Below are 15,213 nucleotides of genomic sequence, written 5' to 3'. Positions count from 1 at the left end.
CGCATCATGAGAGGAGCTCTCCCGCTCCTTTGTGTCCCAGACTCTCCCACTGCTTTCTGCACACTTCCTCTGAATAAACACAACTTGTCAGTGGGGAAATAATTGTAAATTACAGCAAATAAGCTCAATTGGTCGTCTTTAGTTGGCTTGTAGTCTTAATATATATATATATATATATATATATATATATATATATATATATATATATATATATATGTATATTTTTTATATATATATATATATATATATATATAGCTCAAATTGAGTAAAGACCGTTTTTTACAACTTATCAGATTGTCCGACCTCCTCACTCACTTTCTTTCAAACACGATCCTTTTTATTTCTGTTTCTATAAATGTATGAAGATGTACAGCGACACTGATTTTGTCCTCCATTGTTGTTTCGAATTTCTGCCTCAGCTCGCTACGTCACATCACTACTAGAGCAAGCTCCTGATCGGTTAACACGGCGCGGAAATTCGCCAAAGTTCAGATTTTTCAACTTGCGCAATTCGCGCGAATCACGCGTTAAGCGCGTCAAACGCCTGAATCGCTTAATTCACGCTGCGTCATTCGCGCCGCAGGATGTCAATTCGTGTCTTTGCATTGACTTAACATGTAAATCACTCGCGCTTACCGCTTCATTCGCGTCCGGTGTGCACATTCGCTTTGTAGACACTGGATCGTACTTTCGCCTAAATCATACGTGACCTTTCCAATGTGATTACATAATGCAAGACGAGCATTTGTGGTTAAAAAGTATATACATTTTTATTTTTTTAGAAAATGACAGATAGTTTCACTAGTCAAGGCCCTTATTCCTCAGCTAGGATTGTGTAGAGCCCTTTAAAACTGCACTGAAACTGCAGTTTGGACCTTCAACCCGTTGTACCTGGTTGTACCCCAGTGAAGTCCATTATATGGAGAAAAATCCTGGAATGTTTTCCTCAAAAACCTTAATCTCGTTTCGACTGAAGAAAGACATAAACATCTTGGATGGCATGGAGGTGAGTAAATTATCAGGAAATTTTAATTCTGAAGTGAACTAATCCTTTAAGCACTAAAATGTGAACTGATAGCTGCAGTGTATATGTGGCCATAGAGACTTAGAGCTGGGATTCTCTGACTTGGTAATACGCAATGCAATAAAAAAACTTTAAAAAAAACTAAAGAACTTCTTAGCAGCCACATAGCATGCATTAGCATCTCATCACCACTCATATTAATATTATATAGCCTTAATATTACTATGTACTTTCAAACGGTTTGCTTTCTCAGAAACTGACATCTTTTTATACATTTATGGTAAAGGAGAGTCTGGAATATCAGCTGCATGCAGTGTTCAGTCATGCCATGCCTATGTTACATCAATTACAACGTGAAAAAGCTTTTAGTGTCGATTAAGCACTCGCTCTTTGTGAAGAGTTTGACATTGTGGGCATAATTAGTTTGTTAGTACAGGCTCATAAGCTCTGAGTCACATCCTAATGCTTGTTATAAAATTCATCTGAATATGACTAACAGCCACCTAACCAAAACAATGACTCAGACCATCTGAAGCAGCATTTACCATTATTTCGCACATTCACATCTCAGCAATTGGTTTTCTTCACGGGAGTTTAGTACTAATGTGTGTTTCATCTGGTTTGATGAAGGTAAGAAAAATAAATATTAGGTGTAATGGCACAGTGTCTGGTTGATTCTGTTTTAAGATAAGTGCAATTACTAGCATACTTAAAGGGTTAGTTCTCCCAAAAATGAAAATAATGTCATTTATTACTCACCCTCATGTCATTCTACACCCGTAAGACCTTCATTCATCTTCGGAACACAAATTAAGATATTTTTGATGAAATCTGTTGGCTCAGTGAGGCCTGCATTGCCAGCAATGGTACTTCCTCTCTCAAGATCCATAAAGCTACTAAAAACATATTTAAATCAGTTCATGTGATATTATAAAGCGATGAGAATATTTTTTGTGTGCCAAAAAAATGAAATAACGACTTTTTAACAGTATCTAGTGATGGCCGATTTCAAAACACTGCTAAAATACAAAGTTTTACCAATGTATTTTTTTTTTCAATCTTTCTTTTAGTACCAGTAAAATTATTATAATTATAGTAAAATATAACCTCCATCATTAAGAGGCTAGAATTTCCTTAAGTATTTCTTTTGGCTCCTCTTTGAAAGCTTGTAGTTTAAATGCAAATGAAGGTATATGAAGGAGAAGATGTTATTTTAAAATGTCTATTGGTGCTTTTTTAGCTTTTACAAACAAATAAATAAAAAAAAAAATGCTGTTTCTTTAAAGGATAACAGAATTGATTTGTGTCAAGTATGAAGATGAAAGTGTTTTGGCTCAGATGAGCAGCTGCTGCACCTCTATAGAGCTCAGCTGGCTGTTGTTGAACTTTGACCTCTGACCTCTGGGTCCTGCAGGTGATGAAAACCTACCATATGTATCACACGGAGAGCATCAGTGCCGAGAGTAAACTGAAAGAGGCAGAGAAGCAGGAGGAAAAGCAGATCGGACGTGTTGGAGATCCCGTCTTTCACATTCGACTAGAGGACAGACACCAGAGACGGAGCTCTGTGAAGAAGATTGAGAAGATGAAGGAGAAGGTAAATAAGAAATGGTCTTTAGTAATTCATAACATGACCATGGTGAGCCATCCAATGAAACTGTCAGTTCAAAGAATCAAGTCAGAATTATTAAAGGTCATCAAATTTTCAAGGCCCATTGGATTTATAGAGTCTGGTGAATGCTAAAACTTTTATTTCAAAATTAAACAGCTTATTGTTTTTCCATTTGTTTTATTAAAAGGAAAAACATTTTGTGATTTACAATTAAAAAGTATATTTTGTAAAATACAGTTGCATGAATCGTAGTGATATTTGTGCTGCATTTAATTTTATTAAATTAATTTGTGGGAAATATGACTTTTTAAATTTAATTTGCTAATATTATTAGTATTTGTAATATGCTTTCTCATACAGAAAATAAAAAATACAATAAAACACCAAGCACAATAAAGTATAGTATTTATTATTATTAATAAACGTCCCTCTGGAGCTAAGTTTTAAGCATTAGCGTCATGTTTATGATAGAAGACGTGTCTGACCCTGTTTTCACAGGAATGGCAACGTTTTATGCTCTTAGTATATCTGTTTTCTGTTAAAGCCTGTGACAAATGATTTAACAGCTGTGGGATTGTTCTTTCCATTGATGCTTCCTGGAACGAGACATTGTGGGAAGGTTAAAATATGGAAGTTAGCATGAGTCACTGTCTGTTGGTCAGTCAGTTGAGTTAGACTACTATGCATGTCTGAATGTTAGCAGTATCCTTAACTGATACAGGAAATGAGCAATACTTATTCTTTAAGATTTTTTGTAACAGCATAGATGTGCTCTGTTAGTCCATAAATGTCTGTATAATCTGTATAGTGATTTTTTTTGCAGTTTATACGCTTATATTTCCCTGTTGGTTTATTTTTGGAAGGATTTGTTCTGTAATTTCACAAGAAATCTTCAAGGAACATACTGCATGCAGAGATAATAACCCCCTTGCATGTTTTCATATTTCAAACCATTTTCTCAAATTCTGTCTGTTTCGTTTCTACACTCTCTCTCTCTCATCAGAGGCAAGCCAAGTATTCGGAGAACAAGCTGAAGTCGATCAAAGCTCGGAACGAATACCTGCTGACGCTCGAAGCCACTAATGCTTCAATCTTCAAGTATTACATTCACGACTTGTCTGATTTAATAGACGTAAGTACCGGTGGGGGGGGAGGGAGGTGCGGGGATTCTTTCAAAGATGAAGAAAGTTTGTGTGACAAGTAGGACAGTTATAAATAGAGTTTCAAACTGACCTCAAGTCTGCTGGGATGCTAAATATGACAAAGACTGCTGCCGTTTTCACCGGTTTCTTGGTTGAATATGCATCTTTGTCTACACCTGCTTTGATCTGAGGAAATGCATAGACTCCTCAGTGAGAGCTCTGTCAATGATGCATTCAAATGTAAGCTCTTGAGACTTCAAATGCAGGTGTGTCTGACAGGAATGAGATGTTTTAAAAAATACACTGTGGTTAAATGGCATTCATTTCCATTTCTCCAAACAACCACACAAACCTGTTATTTTAAGACGTTTTATGAAGGCCTGATTGTCAAATACATGTTTGAAAAAGAATGAGTTTAACACAATGTCTGTGTGATCCTTGTAGAGCAGGGGTGTCCAATCCTGCTCCTGGAGGGCCACTGTCCTGCAGTTTAGCTCCAACCTCAATTAAACACACCCAAACATCTAATCAAGGACTTACAGTCAAACCAAAATTTATTCAGACACCTTGAACATTACATTCATTAATACAGTTTATTCACTGTAGTTTTAAAAAAATGGCAATAAAATATGACAAGTTTTCAGAGTTGAACTGTGTCAAAAAATTAATCTTAATTATGTCAGATAACACTTAAAGGGATAGTTCACCCAAAAATGAAAATTTGATGTTTATCTGCTTACCCCCAGTGTTATCCAAGATGTACAGTAGGTGACTTTGTTTCTTCAGTAGAACGCAAATGATGATTTTTCAACTCCAACCGTTGCCGTCTGTCAGTCAAATAATGTGGGTCAATGGGAACTTCTTTTATAAGAGTAAATAAAACTTGCTTAGACAAATCCAAATTAAACCCTGTGGCTCGTGACAACACATTGATGTCCTAAGACACGAAACGATCGGTTTGTGCGAGAAACCGAACAGTATTTATATCATTTTTTACTTCTAAAACACCAATATGTCCAACTGCGTTCAGCATTCGCTTAGTGATGTCTGATCGCGCTCTGACAGCATAAGTGATGTCTAGCACTCATTGAAATATATGCGCGAGACAACACTGCCGTTGTCAGAGTGCGATCAGACATCAGACTAAGCGAATGCTGAATGCAGTTGGACATGGTGGTGTTTTAGAAGTAAAAAATGATATAAATACTGTTCGGTTTCTCGCACAAACCGATCGTTTCGTGTCTTAGGACATCAATGTGTCGTCACGATCCGCAGGGTTTAATTTGGACTTGTTTATGCAAGTTTTATTTACTCTTATAGTAGAAGTTCCCATCCACTAGCATTATTTGACTGACAGACGGCAACGGTTGCAGTTAAAAATCATCATTTGTTGTTCTACTGAAGAAACAAAGTCACCTACATCTTGGATGCGCTGGGGTAAGCAGATAAACATCAAATTTTCATTTTTGGGTGAACTATCCCTTTAAGCAAAACATGGTCAGGTCAAAGTGGTTGAATAATTTTTGATTCCAAATTTTTATAAATTTTACTGGTAGTCCACTGTTTGAAGAATTTTTGGGTATAATATGTCACAGTTTACGATATTTTGCTATCCTCACTTACATAAATAAACTATACTGTCCTGCACCCACTAGTAAAAAATATATCAAAAATATCAAAAACGTCTGAATAATTTTTGGTTTGACTGTACTAGGCATGCTAAAAACTTCCACACAGGTGTGTTGAGGTTGGAGTTTGGAGTTTAGTTGGAGCTAAACTCTGCAGGACAGTGGCCTTCCAGGAGCAGGTTTGGACACCTCTGTTGTAGAGAATAAGCAAAGAATATAATGGTGGTTTAAACGAGTGGGTGGAGAAACCAGAAGCCTGTTCCAAAAGTATGAAGTTAAAACACTTTTATTTTGCATTTTTATTTCTAATTTGATAAAAAATTATTCATTCCAGTTGAATGGAACATTTACATGAATTTCAGAAGTTCATGACATATTCGGTTGGTGCCTCTTTTTTATGTAAAACATGTAGATGCTCATGTTCTCCAGCATTATTTTTGGATGATCCAAAGAGCTTCAATGTCATATCTATTGGGCTTTTGCATCGAATAGTTCTAGGAACTCAGCCACTATGATAGTTCCCCGAGAACTAATTTCTCCCCTGGGCCATGTTCCTGGTTGCATGCGCATCCGGGAATAGGAACTGTGAAGAGGCCAACAGCGGCGTCTTTAAGTCAGCGAATTTACAAACGGCTATTTAAACCTGTTGTTTGCAGTGCTGTGTTCTTTTCTACGCCTCGATGATATGTAATACTGAAAGTTGTGATAGGAGATTTTGTCTCTTAGCCCCACTTTTTGCTCTTTCAGTCACGTAAATTATGTGTTTACAAACTTCATTATCATGAAACCCACAACACACAACAAACACGGCTTAGATCACGGCATCTTCCATCCACCGGTTTTTAGCGTTTGTAAATGCCGTTATCGCTGTTTTCCATGTTCGTGAAGTAAATATGTTTACACAGGCTTTTTAAAAATGCCGGGTGCCGGTGTTTGACATGCATTTGACCAATTGTACAATCGTAAATGTACACTCACGTCACTGATAGTTCCTATAGTCCTGGTTTAGACCATACTCTGAAGTAGGAGCTAATTTAGTTCCCTCCAAAAGGAGTTCCTAGAACTAAAATCGTTCCTAGTTCTTAGAACACGGCAAAATCCGGGTACTTCAGACAATAATTCTAGGAACTATGAAAAGGTTCCTCCGGTGCGAAAGGTCCTTATGTCACTTATTTGATTAGTGACCTAGAAATAGTTCAGAATGTTAAATATTTCATATTCAATTCTCATCATTATTTGTTTACATTTTTCTAAATCTATTTTGAGTTTGGAAAAAAATTGATATGTGGACTTTTGCAATCCCCTTTTGTAAATATGTTAGAGGTGGCTGATGTCCTACTTTATATTAAGGTACTGTAGGTGCCTCAGTCTCTGAATATGGCAAACAATTTTAGCCTGAATGGAGAGGAAGTGGCACCTGGCCCTAAAACCCACTTTTCTGTGAATCATTCTGCTTTAATCTCTTTTAGGTCAACTACTGTTATAATGTATGTGTTTTTCACGCTTCACACTTCACCCACACTTCACTATTTTGTAGCCACAGCCTGAATCATTGTCAAATCCAGTCAGCATCCTTTATTTATTAACTGAGCATCCAGCAATATTATATTCGTCTATGAAACAAAAAACTCTCTGCAGCGGGCTGGCAAGAGACAAGAGTGTTTGAGTGATACTGTATGCATGCGCAGTCAGTTCTTTGAAGGAGAAAGAACTTGACCTTGTATTAAAGACATTTTTGCCCCTGCATAATGCTATCGAACATTGACTTTCCATTGTGGGTCCTACTGAAATACTAAACCAGTCTAAAATGCAAAAATATTTTATTTTATTTTATTTTATATATTTTTTTTATTTTTCACATGCAAGTCAAGCTCTAAAAAGGAGGGGGGAAAAAATAAAATAAAAAATAAAAATATCTGTGTGGCTCTCCCCGCTCCATTTCAATGAAAAAGCGGCATCAAAGCTAAAACAACCAGCAGGCCGACAAGAAGAGCAGGCCATCGTATTAATTAAATAAAATGAACTCTGAAGGTTGCAGGTGAATTATTTTTTTTATTTTTATTTTATTTTTTTAGCTATACAGTTGCAAGAAAAAGTATGTGAACCACTTGCAGAATCTGTGAAAATGTTAATTATTTTAACAAAATAAGGGAGATAATACAAAATGCATGTTATTTTTTATTTAGTACTGTCCTGAGTAAGATATTTTACATAAAAGATGTTTACATATAATCCATAAGACAAAAAAATAGCTGAATTTATTCAAACTTCAAAAGTTTGTGAACCATTGGTTCTTAATACTGTGTGTGGTTACCTGGATGATCTACAACTGTTTTTTTTTTTGTTGTGTGATGGTTGTACATGAGTCCCTTGTTTATTCTGAGCAGTTAAACTGAGCTCTGTTCTTCAGAAAAAATCTCCATGTCCCAAAAATTCTTCAGTTTTTCAGCATCTTTTGCATATTTGAACCCTTTACAGCAGTGACTGGATGATTTTGAGATCCATCTTTTCACACTGAGGACAATTGAGGGACTTAAACACAACTACTAAAAAAGGTTCAAACATTCACTGATGCTTCAGAAGGAAACACGATGCATTAAGAGTTGGGGGGTGTAAACTTTTGAACAGGATGAAGAGGTCCAAATTTTTCTTATTTTGCTTGAATATAATTTTTTTTTTCATTTAGTACTGCCCTTTGGAAGCAACAGAAGATACTTGCATGTTTCCCCGAAGACAAATTAAATACAATTTACCTTGATCTTCAAATTCCAAATGTTTTCACCCCCCATCTATTAATGCATCATGTTTTTTTCTGGAGCATCAGTGAATGTTTGAACCTTTTTTAAAATTTGTGTTTGAGTCCCTCAGTTGTCCTCAGCATGAAAAGACGGATCTCAAAATCATACAGTCACTGCTGTAAAGGGTTCAAATATGCAAAAAATGCTGGAAAACTGAAGATTCTGCAGGACCTGAAGGATTTTTCTGAAGATCAGAGCTCAGTTTAACTGCTCAGAACAAACAAGGGACTCATGTACAACCATCACACATCCAAAAAAAAAAAAAAACAGTCATAGATCATCAGGTAACCACACACAGTATTAAGAATCAGTGGTTCACATACTTATGAATGGGGTTATTTTAATAAATTCAGCTATTTTTTTTTTTTTGTCTTGTGGATTATATGTAAACATCTTTTATGTAAAATATTTCAGGGCAGTACTAAAAAAAATAACATGCATTTTGTATTATCTCCCTTATTTTGTTAAAATTATTCACATTTTCACAGATTCTGCAAGTGGTTCACATACTTTTTCTTGCAACTGTATATGGCAGATCTTTTAAGCACACACACAGTCTTAACTTAAATAACCTCCCCAAGAATGGCCCAGCTCTCTCCCATATTTTATTATCCAGGACATCATTTTAAATCTCAGTTTCCCATGACTCCCATATCAGAGTCAAAATCAAATTATGGAAATTCCTGCTAGGAAACAACCAGGCCACTGGGCTGGTTTACAACTGTCCTCAGAGTTCAGGGCCTTGTAAAGACAGCTCACAGACCACCAGAGCACAGTCAGTATGTATTAGGTCACCTCAGAACAGTCAGACACAGGGACACAAATATTCCCAAAGCCACAGTTGCTGATAGACCAGTACGTCATGCTGTGCCGTTCGTGTTAATGTGTTTGGAATCTCAGATATTAGCTTTGAGTCAGACCTGACGTTTGCTTAACAAGGCTTTGTGGTTACAAATCTTGGCTGGTAACCACGAAGTTGTAGGTTTGAGGCAGATTTTGTGTACTTTTGATGACAAATTGGGATACAACTTGCCAGAAAATGCTACTTTATGCTACTAAATTTATGAATTGATAAGCTTGCACAACTAAAATACATTTTTATTTAGTTAACGGTAATAGCCCTATGTCTTTAATATGTAAAATTTTGCTCTTTCTTCCTGTATAGTGTTGTGATCTGGGATATCATGCCTCTCTGAACCGAGCTTTGCGGACCTACCTCTCGGCTGAATATAACCTGGAGACGTCTCGTCACGAGGGCCTGGACATCATTGAGAACGCAGTGGACAGTCTGGATCCCCGTAGTGACCGCCAGCGTTTCATGGAAATGTACCCTACCGCGTTCTGCCCACCCGTCAAATTTGAGTTCCAGCCACATATGGGAGATGAGGTCAGATTTAAACAAAGCCTTACCAACACACCCACGTACATATGTACACATACACAGTAGCAACCACATTGACACCCAATGTTTGGTTAAGTCACATCTTAACACCATGCAAGCTGAGATGAGGTTATATGGGTTTATTTTCTTAACACTCTGTTGTATTCTGTATCTTTTTTTCTAATCACTTATGTTGACATTTACCAAGTATTTCAGAGCGGGCACTCTGTTTCAAGTTGTTAATTTATTATTTATAAATGATTTGATTATTCACAGAAAGGCAAGAACATTACCACTTTAAATGTGATATTGCGATTTAAAAAAAAAAAAAAAAACAATAAAATAAATTTTAAAAAGTTGATGCAATTTTAAAAATATTTTTGAAAGCAGTCTCTCATACTTTTATATGGCTGCATTTATTTGAGCAAAAATACTGAAATATTATGAAGTATTGTTAAAATTTAAAATAACTGTCCCATATTTTAATATATTTTAAAATGTAATTTATTCCTGTGATGGCAAAGCTGAATTTTCAGCATCATTACTCCAGTCTTCAGTCACATGGTCCTTCACAAATCATTCTACTATGCTGATTTGCTGCTCAAGAAACATTTCTTATCATTAATGTTGAAAACAGTTGTGCTGTCCAGGATTTTTTGATGAATATAAAGGTCAAAAGAACAGCATTTATTTAAAATATCAATCTTTTGTAACATTATAAACGTATTTACTGTCACTTTTAATTATTTTAATGCATCATTGCTGAATAAAAAAAAAAATCTTACTGACCTTTGAATGGTTGTGTGTATGTGATAGAGACATGAATATATACTGCATAGTAGGACTGACCCAACACCCTTCACCTTCCAAATAACCTGTAAGCAGACGTTATATATTTCATTTTAACATGCACCTCCCATCCGCTGGAACATCCATTAACCTCACGTTAATCTTGTCTCTGGCCATGGTGAAGCGTATGAGATCATACAGGATACAGAATGGAGAAAAGCGCCTTAATGAAATTCTGAATTATATGCGGTCAGGATTGCTTCATATCCTTCTTTTATTGAGTCTCAGCTGGCAGCGTGGTGTTTACACAGAGCGCTGAGAGCAAATCATATTGCATGTCTCACCCTCAAGCCGTTTTTAGAGAGTGTTTATTGCATTTATTCTCACTAATTGGCCATTTTGTCACTGATATCATGTCTGTGCATGGTTTACAACCTGTTGTTTTGTGATCATGCCTGTACTCTCTCAGTCAATAAAAGCAGCTGGGGTTTTGCTTCATAAGAGACAGTTATAATGCTTGTGCCAGGTGTTGGTTATTTGTTTGAATCTGAGAATCCTTCTTTAGGGAGCTATGTTCTATAAGAGCAGGTTCTCTAAAGGCGGTTGTCATCTTGCTTTCTTGTAATTGGAAGTCTTTGGTTTTTTTTGGTTTTTTTTCTCCAGGTGTGTCAGATCACGGCCCAGCCTCCCGTGCAGGCAGAACTCCTCCTGAGGTTCCAGCAACTGCAGTCCCGCCTGGCCACCCTAAAGATCGAGAATGAAGAGGTAAGGTCACCCAAGTGCTGCCAGAAATTTAAAGTACTTCAAAATGACATTTACAACCAAGTTTTAACCAAGTCCCTCTTATTTATATAGGGCCTTATGATTTCTGCAGTGCCAAAAATGCTGACTGAATCACGGAATTCAGTCATAAAAATGGAATTTACAGTATAATGTGGAATGTCACAGAATTTCATTAGAGAAAACTATCCTCATATCATATACACCCAGAAACTTAAGTCTTCATGACAACCCAGGTTTACCTTGAAGGAGTTGTGACAGAAATATTTTATTGTACAGTAGAATTTACTACTCCAATAAAATAATGATAAAATTATCAAAGCTTTATTTTTTAGAGCAATATTGCACAATTTTTCTTCCATGTTTTAATTTTAACAATAAACCTCTGTTGTGCAGCACTTGAAAAATGAAAGGAATTGTTAATTTTTCATTTGATTACATTATAAAAAATAATGTAAATTAATATTTTATGCCTCAGTTTGATTGCCAACATTTTTATAATACATTTTTATTAAGTCATATAACCAGGAAAATTAAAACATACAACAGAACATTTTTGAAAAGATATAAAACATTTCACAGGGCTCTATTATTGAAAAAACAATGTAATAAATAATAAATGTCAATAAGTTTTATAAATTCAATAAATTAAAGCTGCTGTAAGTGATGTCACGCATTTTTAGGCCAAAATATTTTTTGTCACATACAGCAAACATCTCCTCACTATCCGCTAGCTGCCTGTCCCCTGAACACACTGTATAAAAACGTGGTCTCTGTAGTCGCCACAAGCTCCAAAAACGGCAATAAAAACAAACTGGTGCAGCCTGGACCACGAAACATAATAAACATGCTCCAGCCAATAACCGACAAGAATGATTTTAAATGCACGTTCATGACTGTTTCAGGAAGCACGGAGGGGAGGGGGAGGAGGAGGAGGAGGAGGAGGAGGGAGGGTCTAGCTAGCCTCTGTTTTGTTTGACAACACTTCGAACGTCAACAGGAAGTTACTCCGCCCAGGATCACTTAGAGCACCTTTAAGACATGCTTTCTGGTTATTCAAATTTAATCAAATTTAAAACCATTAAAACAGAATACAGAAATATTAAAATGGTGGGAAAAAAACAGAATTTAGGAAAATAAAATGGATTTCATAGGGCCCTAGAAATTAAGTTTTTGTTAAACTTTGTCTTTCTTTAAAATTTGTCTTTTTTTGAAATTGTTGTTAAATTGTATGTTTTATTATTTCGAATAATTAAAGGTGCTGTATGTGATTTCTTAAATGCGTTGTTGAACAGTGTTGACATTTAAAAAAATAAACCCAAACAACTCTTCATTGCTCCGCCTCTAAAACTCACACTCCAATCCTAACCACCCTGCTCCGAGTCTGTCTCGAACCCCGGCCTGATCGCTGCTGGCATGCGAGGCGAATGTGAGGCGAATACCTCATTTAGTGGGCATCAGTGTGCTGTAGTTTAACTATTACACGTGCAATGCACGTGGATGTCTGTTAATCGCAGCTGACGTGCAACAAAGTACTTCACAAAAAAAATAAAGCACAGATGATGAAAGAACAACAAGGAAGCACAAAAAAATGAACAAAGTACACAAGAGTAAATACAAAAAAGAGTTTGTTGTTAATCGCCAACAGCATAGCAGCTCCAGACAATCATGACACCCAAACCCAGTGTTACTCACATGAGAGCAGCCTCTGCGTCTGTTTTCAGGCCTTCCCGCTTATCTCTCTCCAGCGCTGGAAAGCTTTTCTAATATAAACGCGGGTCCTAAAGCGCTTGCCCAGTCATAAACCTTCATTCCAGTGATATTCTTTTGAGCTCTTTTGTATTGTGTCCCATCTCTCGTTCTGCAGTTTTTTTTTTTTTTTCTTATTTTCAAATCTCCCTCTTGCTCGTTCTTTCTCCTCGACCATCATACGCCCCCTAATTCTGATTGGTTACACGTTGTTGTTGGTATCGGCCCGACTAACTTCCAAACAGTGTATTTGAAATAATACTGAATCCACCTTTAAACATGCTTTTTAATTACTAACCTTTAATTTAACCATTAAAACGGAACCCAGAAAAATTTAAATGGGAAAAAAAATCTAGCAAAATGAAAGTGAAGTTTCTGCGACACTAGTGGCACCTTGCGGAATTACAAAAATAAAGAATATTTTGCGCGTCACACCTCCACCAACTCAAACATCACTGCTCTTAAGCCAGGGACACATTTAACGACTAGCTAAAACATTCTAAGACTGTGCTCAACACACAAAGACTGTTTCCTTCGACTGAAGCAGATTTAAGTACTTACACACGGAATTTAAACAAACACCGTCTGAACGCAACTGGCTCTGACTCGGCACGTTTGGGCATGATCAGTCGTCAGTATCAAATTACATTCATAATCAGCCTTACAGTTGTTAAATGTGTCCCCGGCTTTACAGGTGCTTGTGAAGGCATGTCTCAACAATTAAAAGTAGGCTACTTTCAATAAAAGTACATATTAGGAATGCTTTTAGCTGTGTTGCTATGCGTCATGAGTAAGCAAATGAGTAGGCGAACACTCTGTCTAGAGCAAACGTGAGCGCCTCGCTTAAAATAAACCCATCCAACGTATCTGCACCAGGCGCATTTATGACACGACATAAACATTATAAACCGGTACATTTGTCTTTCTGAACTAGTGCATGATGATGCTGTAGGATATTGCATCAATTGTAGCGCATTCATCGCAACGCCCCTTTCTCTTTGACGTGTTCATGACCCGTTTAGTCTTTGAAAGTCAAAATGCAGCAAATTGCTTGCACTTCTGTAACCAAAGCTGAATTTCCATGTAACTCGTCATTCGTGATCCCACACCAGTTTAACACACCCCAAACACTCGCAAGAGGCTGAGCTGGAAAGAGATTGACAGATGTTTTGATGGTGATTGTGGGGGGCTCAATGTTTATACTTTAGGGGGAGATAAACCCATGAATGGCATACTAATAGTGGTCTTACATGCGTCACCTTTAAGACTTTCCCAGAAATTAGCGTGCAGTTCACTTTGGGTTATAAAGCATCTGCTTAATAACAATTGCATCAGATGATCACCAGGGCTTAAATGGTTTTGTTCATTTCAGCTGACGTTGAACTGCATAATTGAATTTGAAAATCTTGTTTAATAAGTTAGCCAAGTCCAGGAGCACACAACCCGTATCTTCCTGTTGCATTAGAGCGAGACAGCTTTGCAGTGTGTTTGCTTAATTGAGTTGGCAGGAGCTGATCGTAAAAGAGGCTTTGGGAGGACTTACAAGAAATAGTTTTTTTCCTCCCTGCAGAGTTTTCACTGTCCTCCAGATAACCTGCGTGACGCACAGAGAAGCTTCTCTCAGTGACACCATCTTCCTTTTCTTCTTTCTGACTGTCTGTCTTTTTCACATTTCATTATCTCTCCTCCAAGTCTGCAACATTTTAATCAGTTTTCAAGTCGAATACTCTGGCTGCTGCCGGATAAAAAAAAACACTCGGTCAGAAAGATGGAGGAGTCTGGCTTTGTTCTTGGCTTTATCATGTCCATCTTAGATGAACGAGTGTCTTACATCTGCCCTCTTCTTCTCTTATCTCCTTCCTGTTATTTCTCTACCATGATTCTTTTTCTCAGTTTTGACAGGCAGAATCGGAATTTGGCACTGAGTATGTCCACGTGATAAAGATGATGTGTATTGTTGTTCCTGCACAAATTTGACATAACTTGTTATGAGGTTAGGCAGATCTATCTGCATTATGCCGTTTCGGAAATGGTCGGTTCTGTATGAATATTGTTGCTCCAGGCGGTGCTGTTGTTGTAGAGCTTTAGTCTTTTGTGGACTTTCCCCACAAAGTGCTGATAAATCATCTGCTGTGTAGAACGATTGCTCAGGCCACTGTCAGTGTTGTCATGGAAGCTAAACGATTCTGGAAAAATGGCCAGCTAACTGAAATGTTGCAGGTTGTAGTATAAATATCAGTCTCTGTAAAAAATGAAAGAGACTCATGAAACATTTCAAAGAAGGTAAATCCAAATTTTGCATCTTATTGT

General features: G+C 36.9%; 1 protein-coding gene across 1 annotated transcript in view; it reads left to right on the top strand.

The window, feature by feature from the left end:
• The window catches only part of srgap1a (SLIT-ROBO Rho GTPase activating protein 1a), a 132,131-nt gene that overhangs the window by 59,240 nt on the left and 57,678 nt on the right, over positions 1 to 15,213 (top strand). The window contains 4 exon segments of the mRNA XM_048168700.1: positions 2,439 to 2,621; positions 3,640 to 3,768; positions 9,370 to 9,591; positions 11,038 to 11,139. Coding sequence (XP_048024657.1) covers positions 2,439 to 2,621; positions 3,640 to 3,768; positions 9,370 to 9,591; positions 11,038 to 11,139 — 636 coding nt within the window.

This window comes from Megalobrama amblycephala, linkage group LG19 (assembly GCF_018812025.1).
Source record: "Megalobrama amblycephala isolate DHTTF-2021 linkage group LG19, ASM1881202v1, whole genome shotgun sequence".
Taxonomy (NCBI): Eukaryota; Metazoa; Chordata; class Actinopteri; order Cypriniformes; family Xenocyprididae; genus Megalobrama; species Megalobrama amblycephala.
The sequence above is the reverse complement of the archived record's forward strand: the minus strand, read 5'-3'. Positions and strand labels throughout refer to the sequence as shown.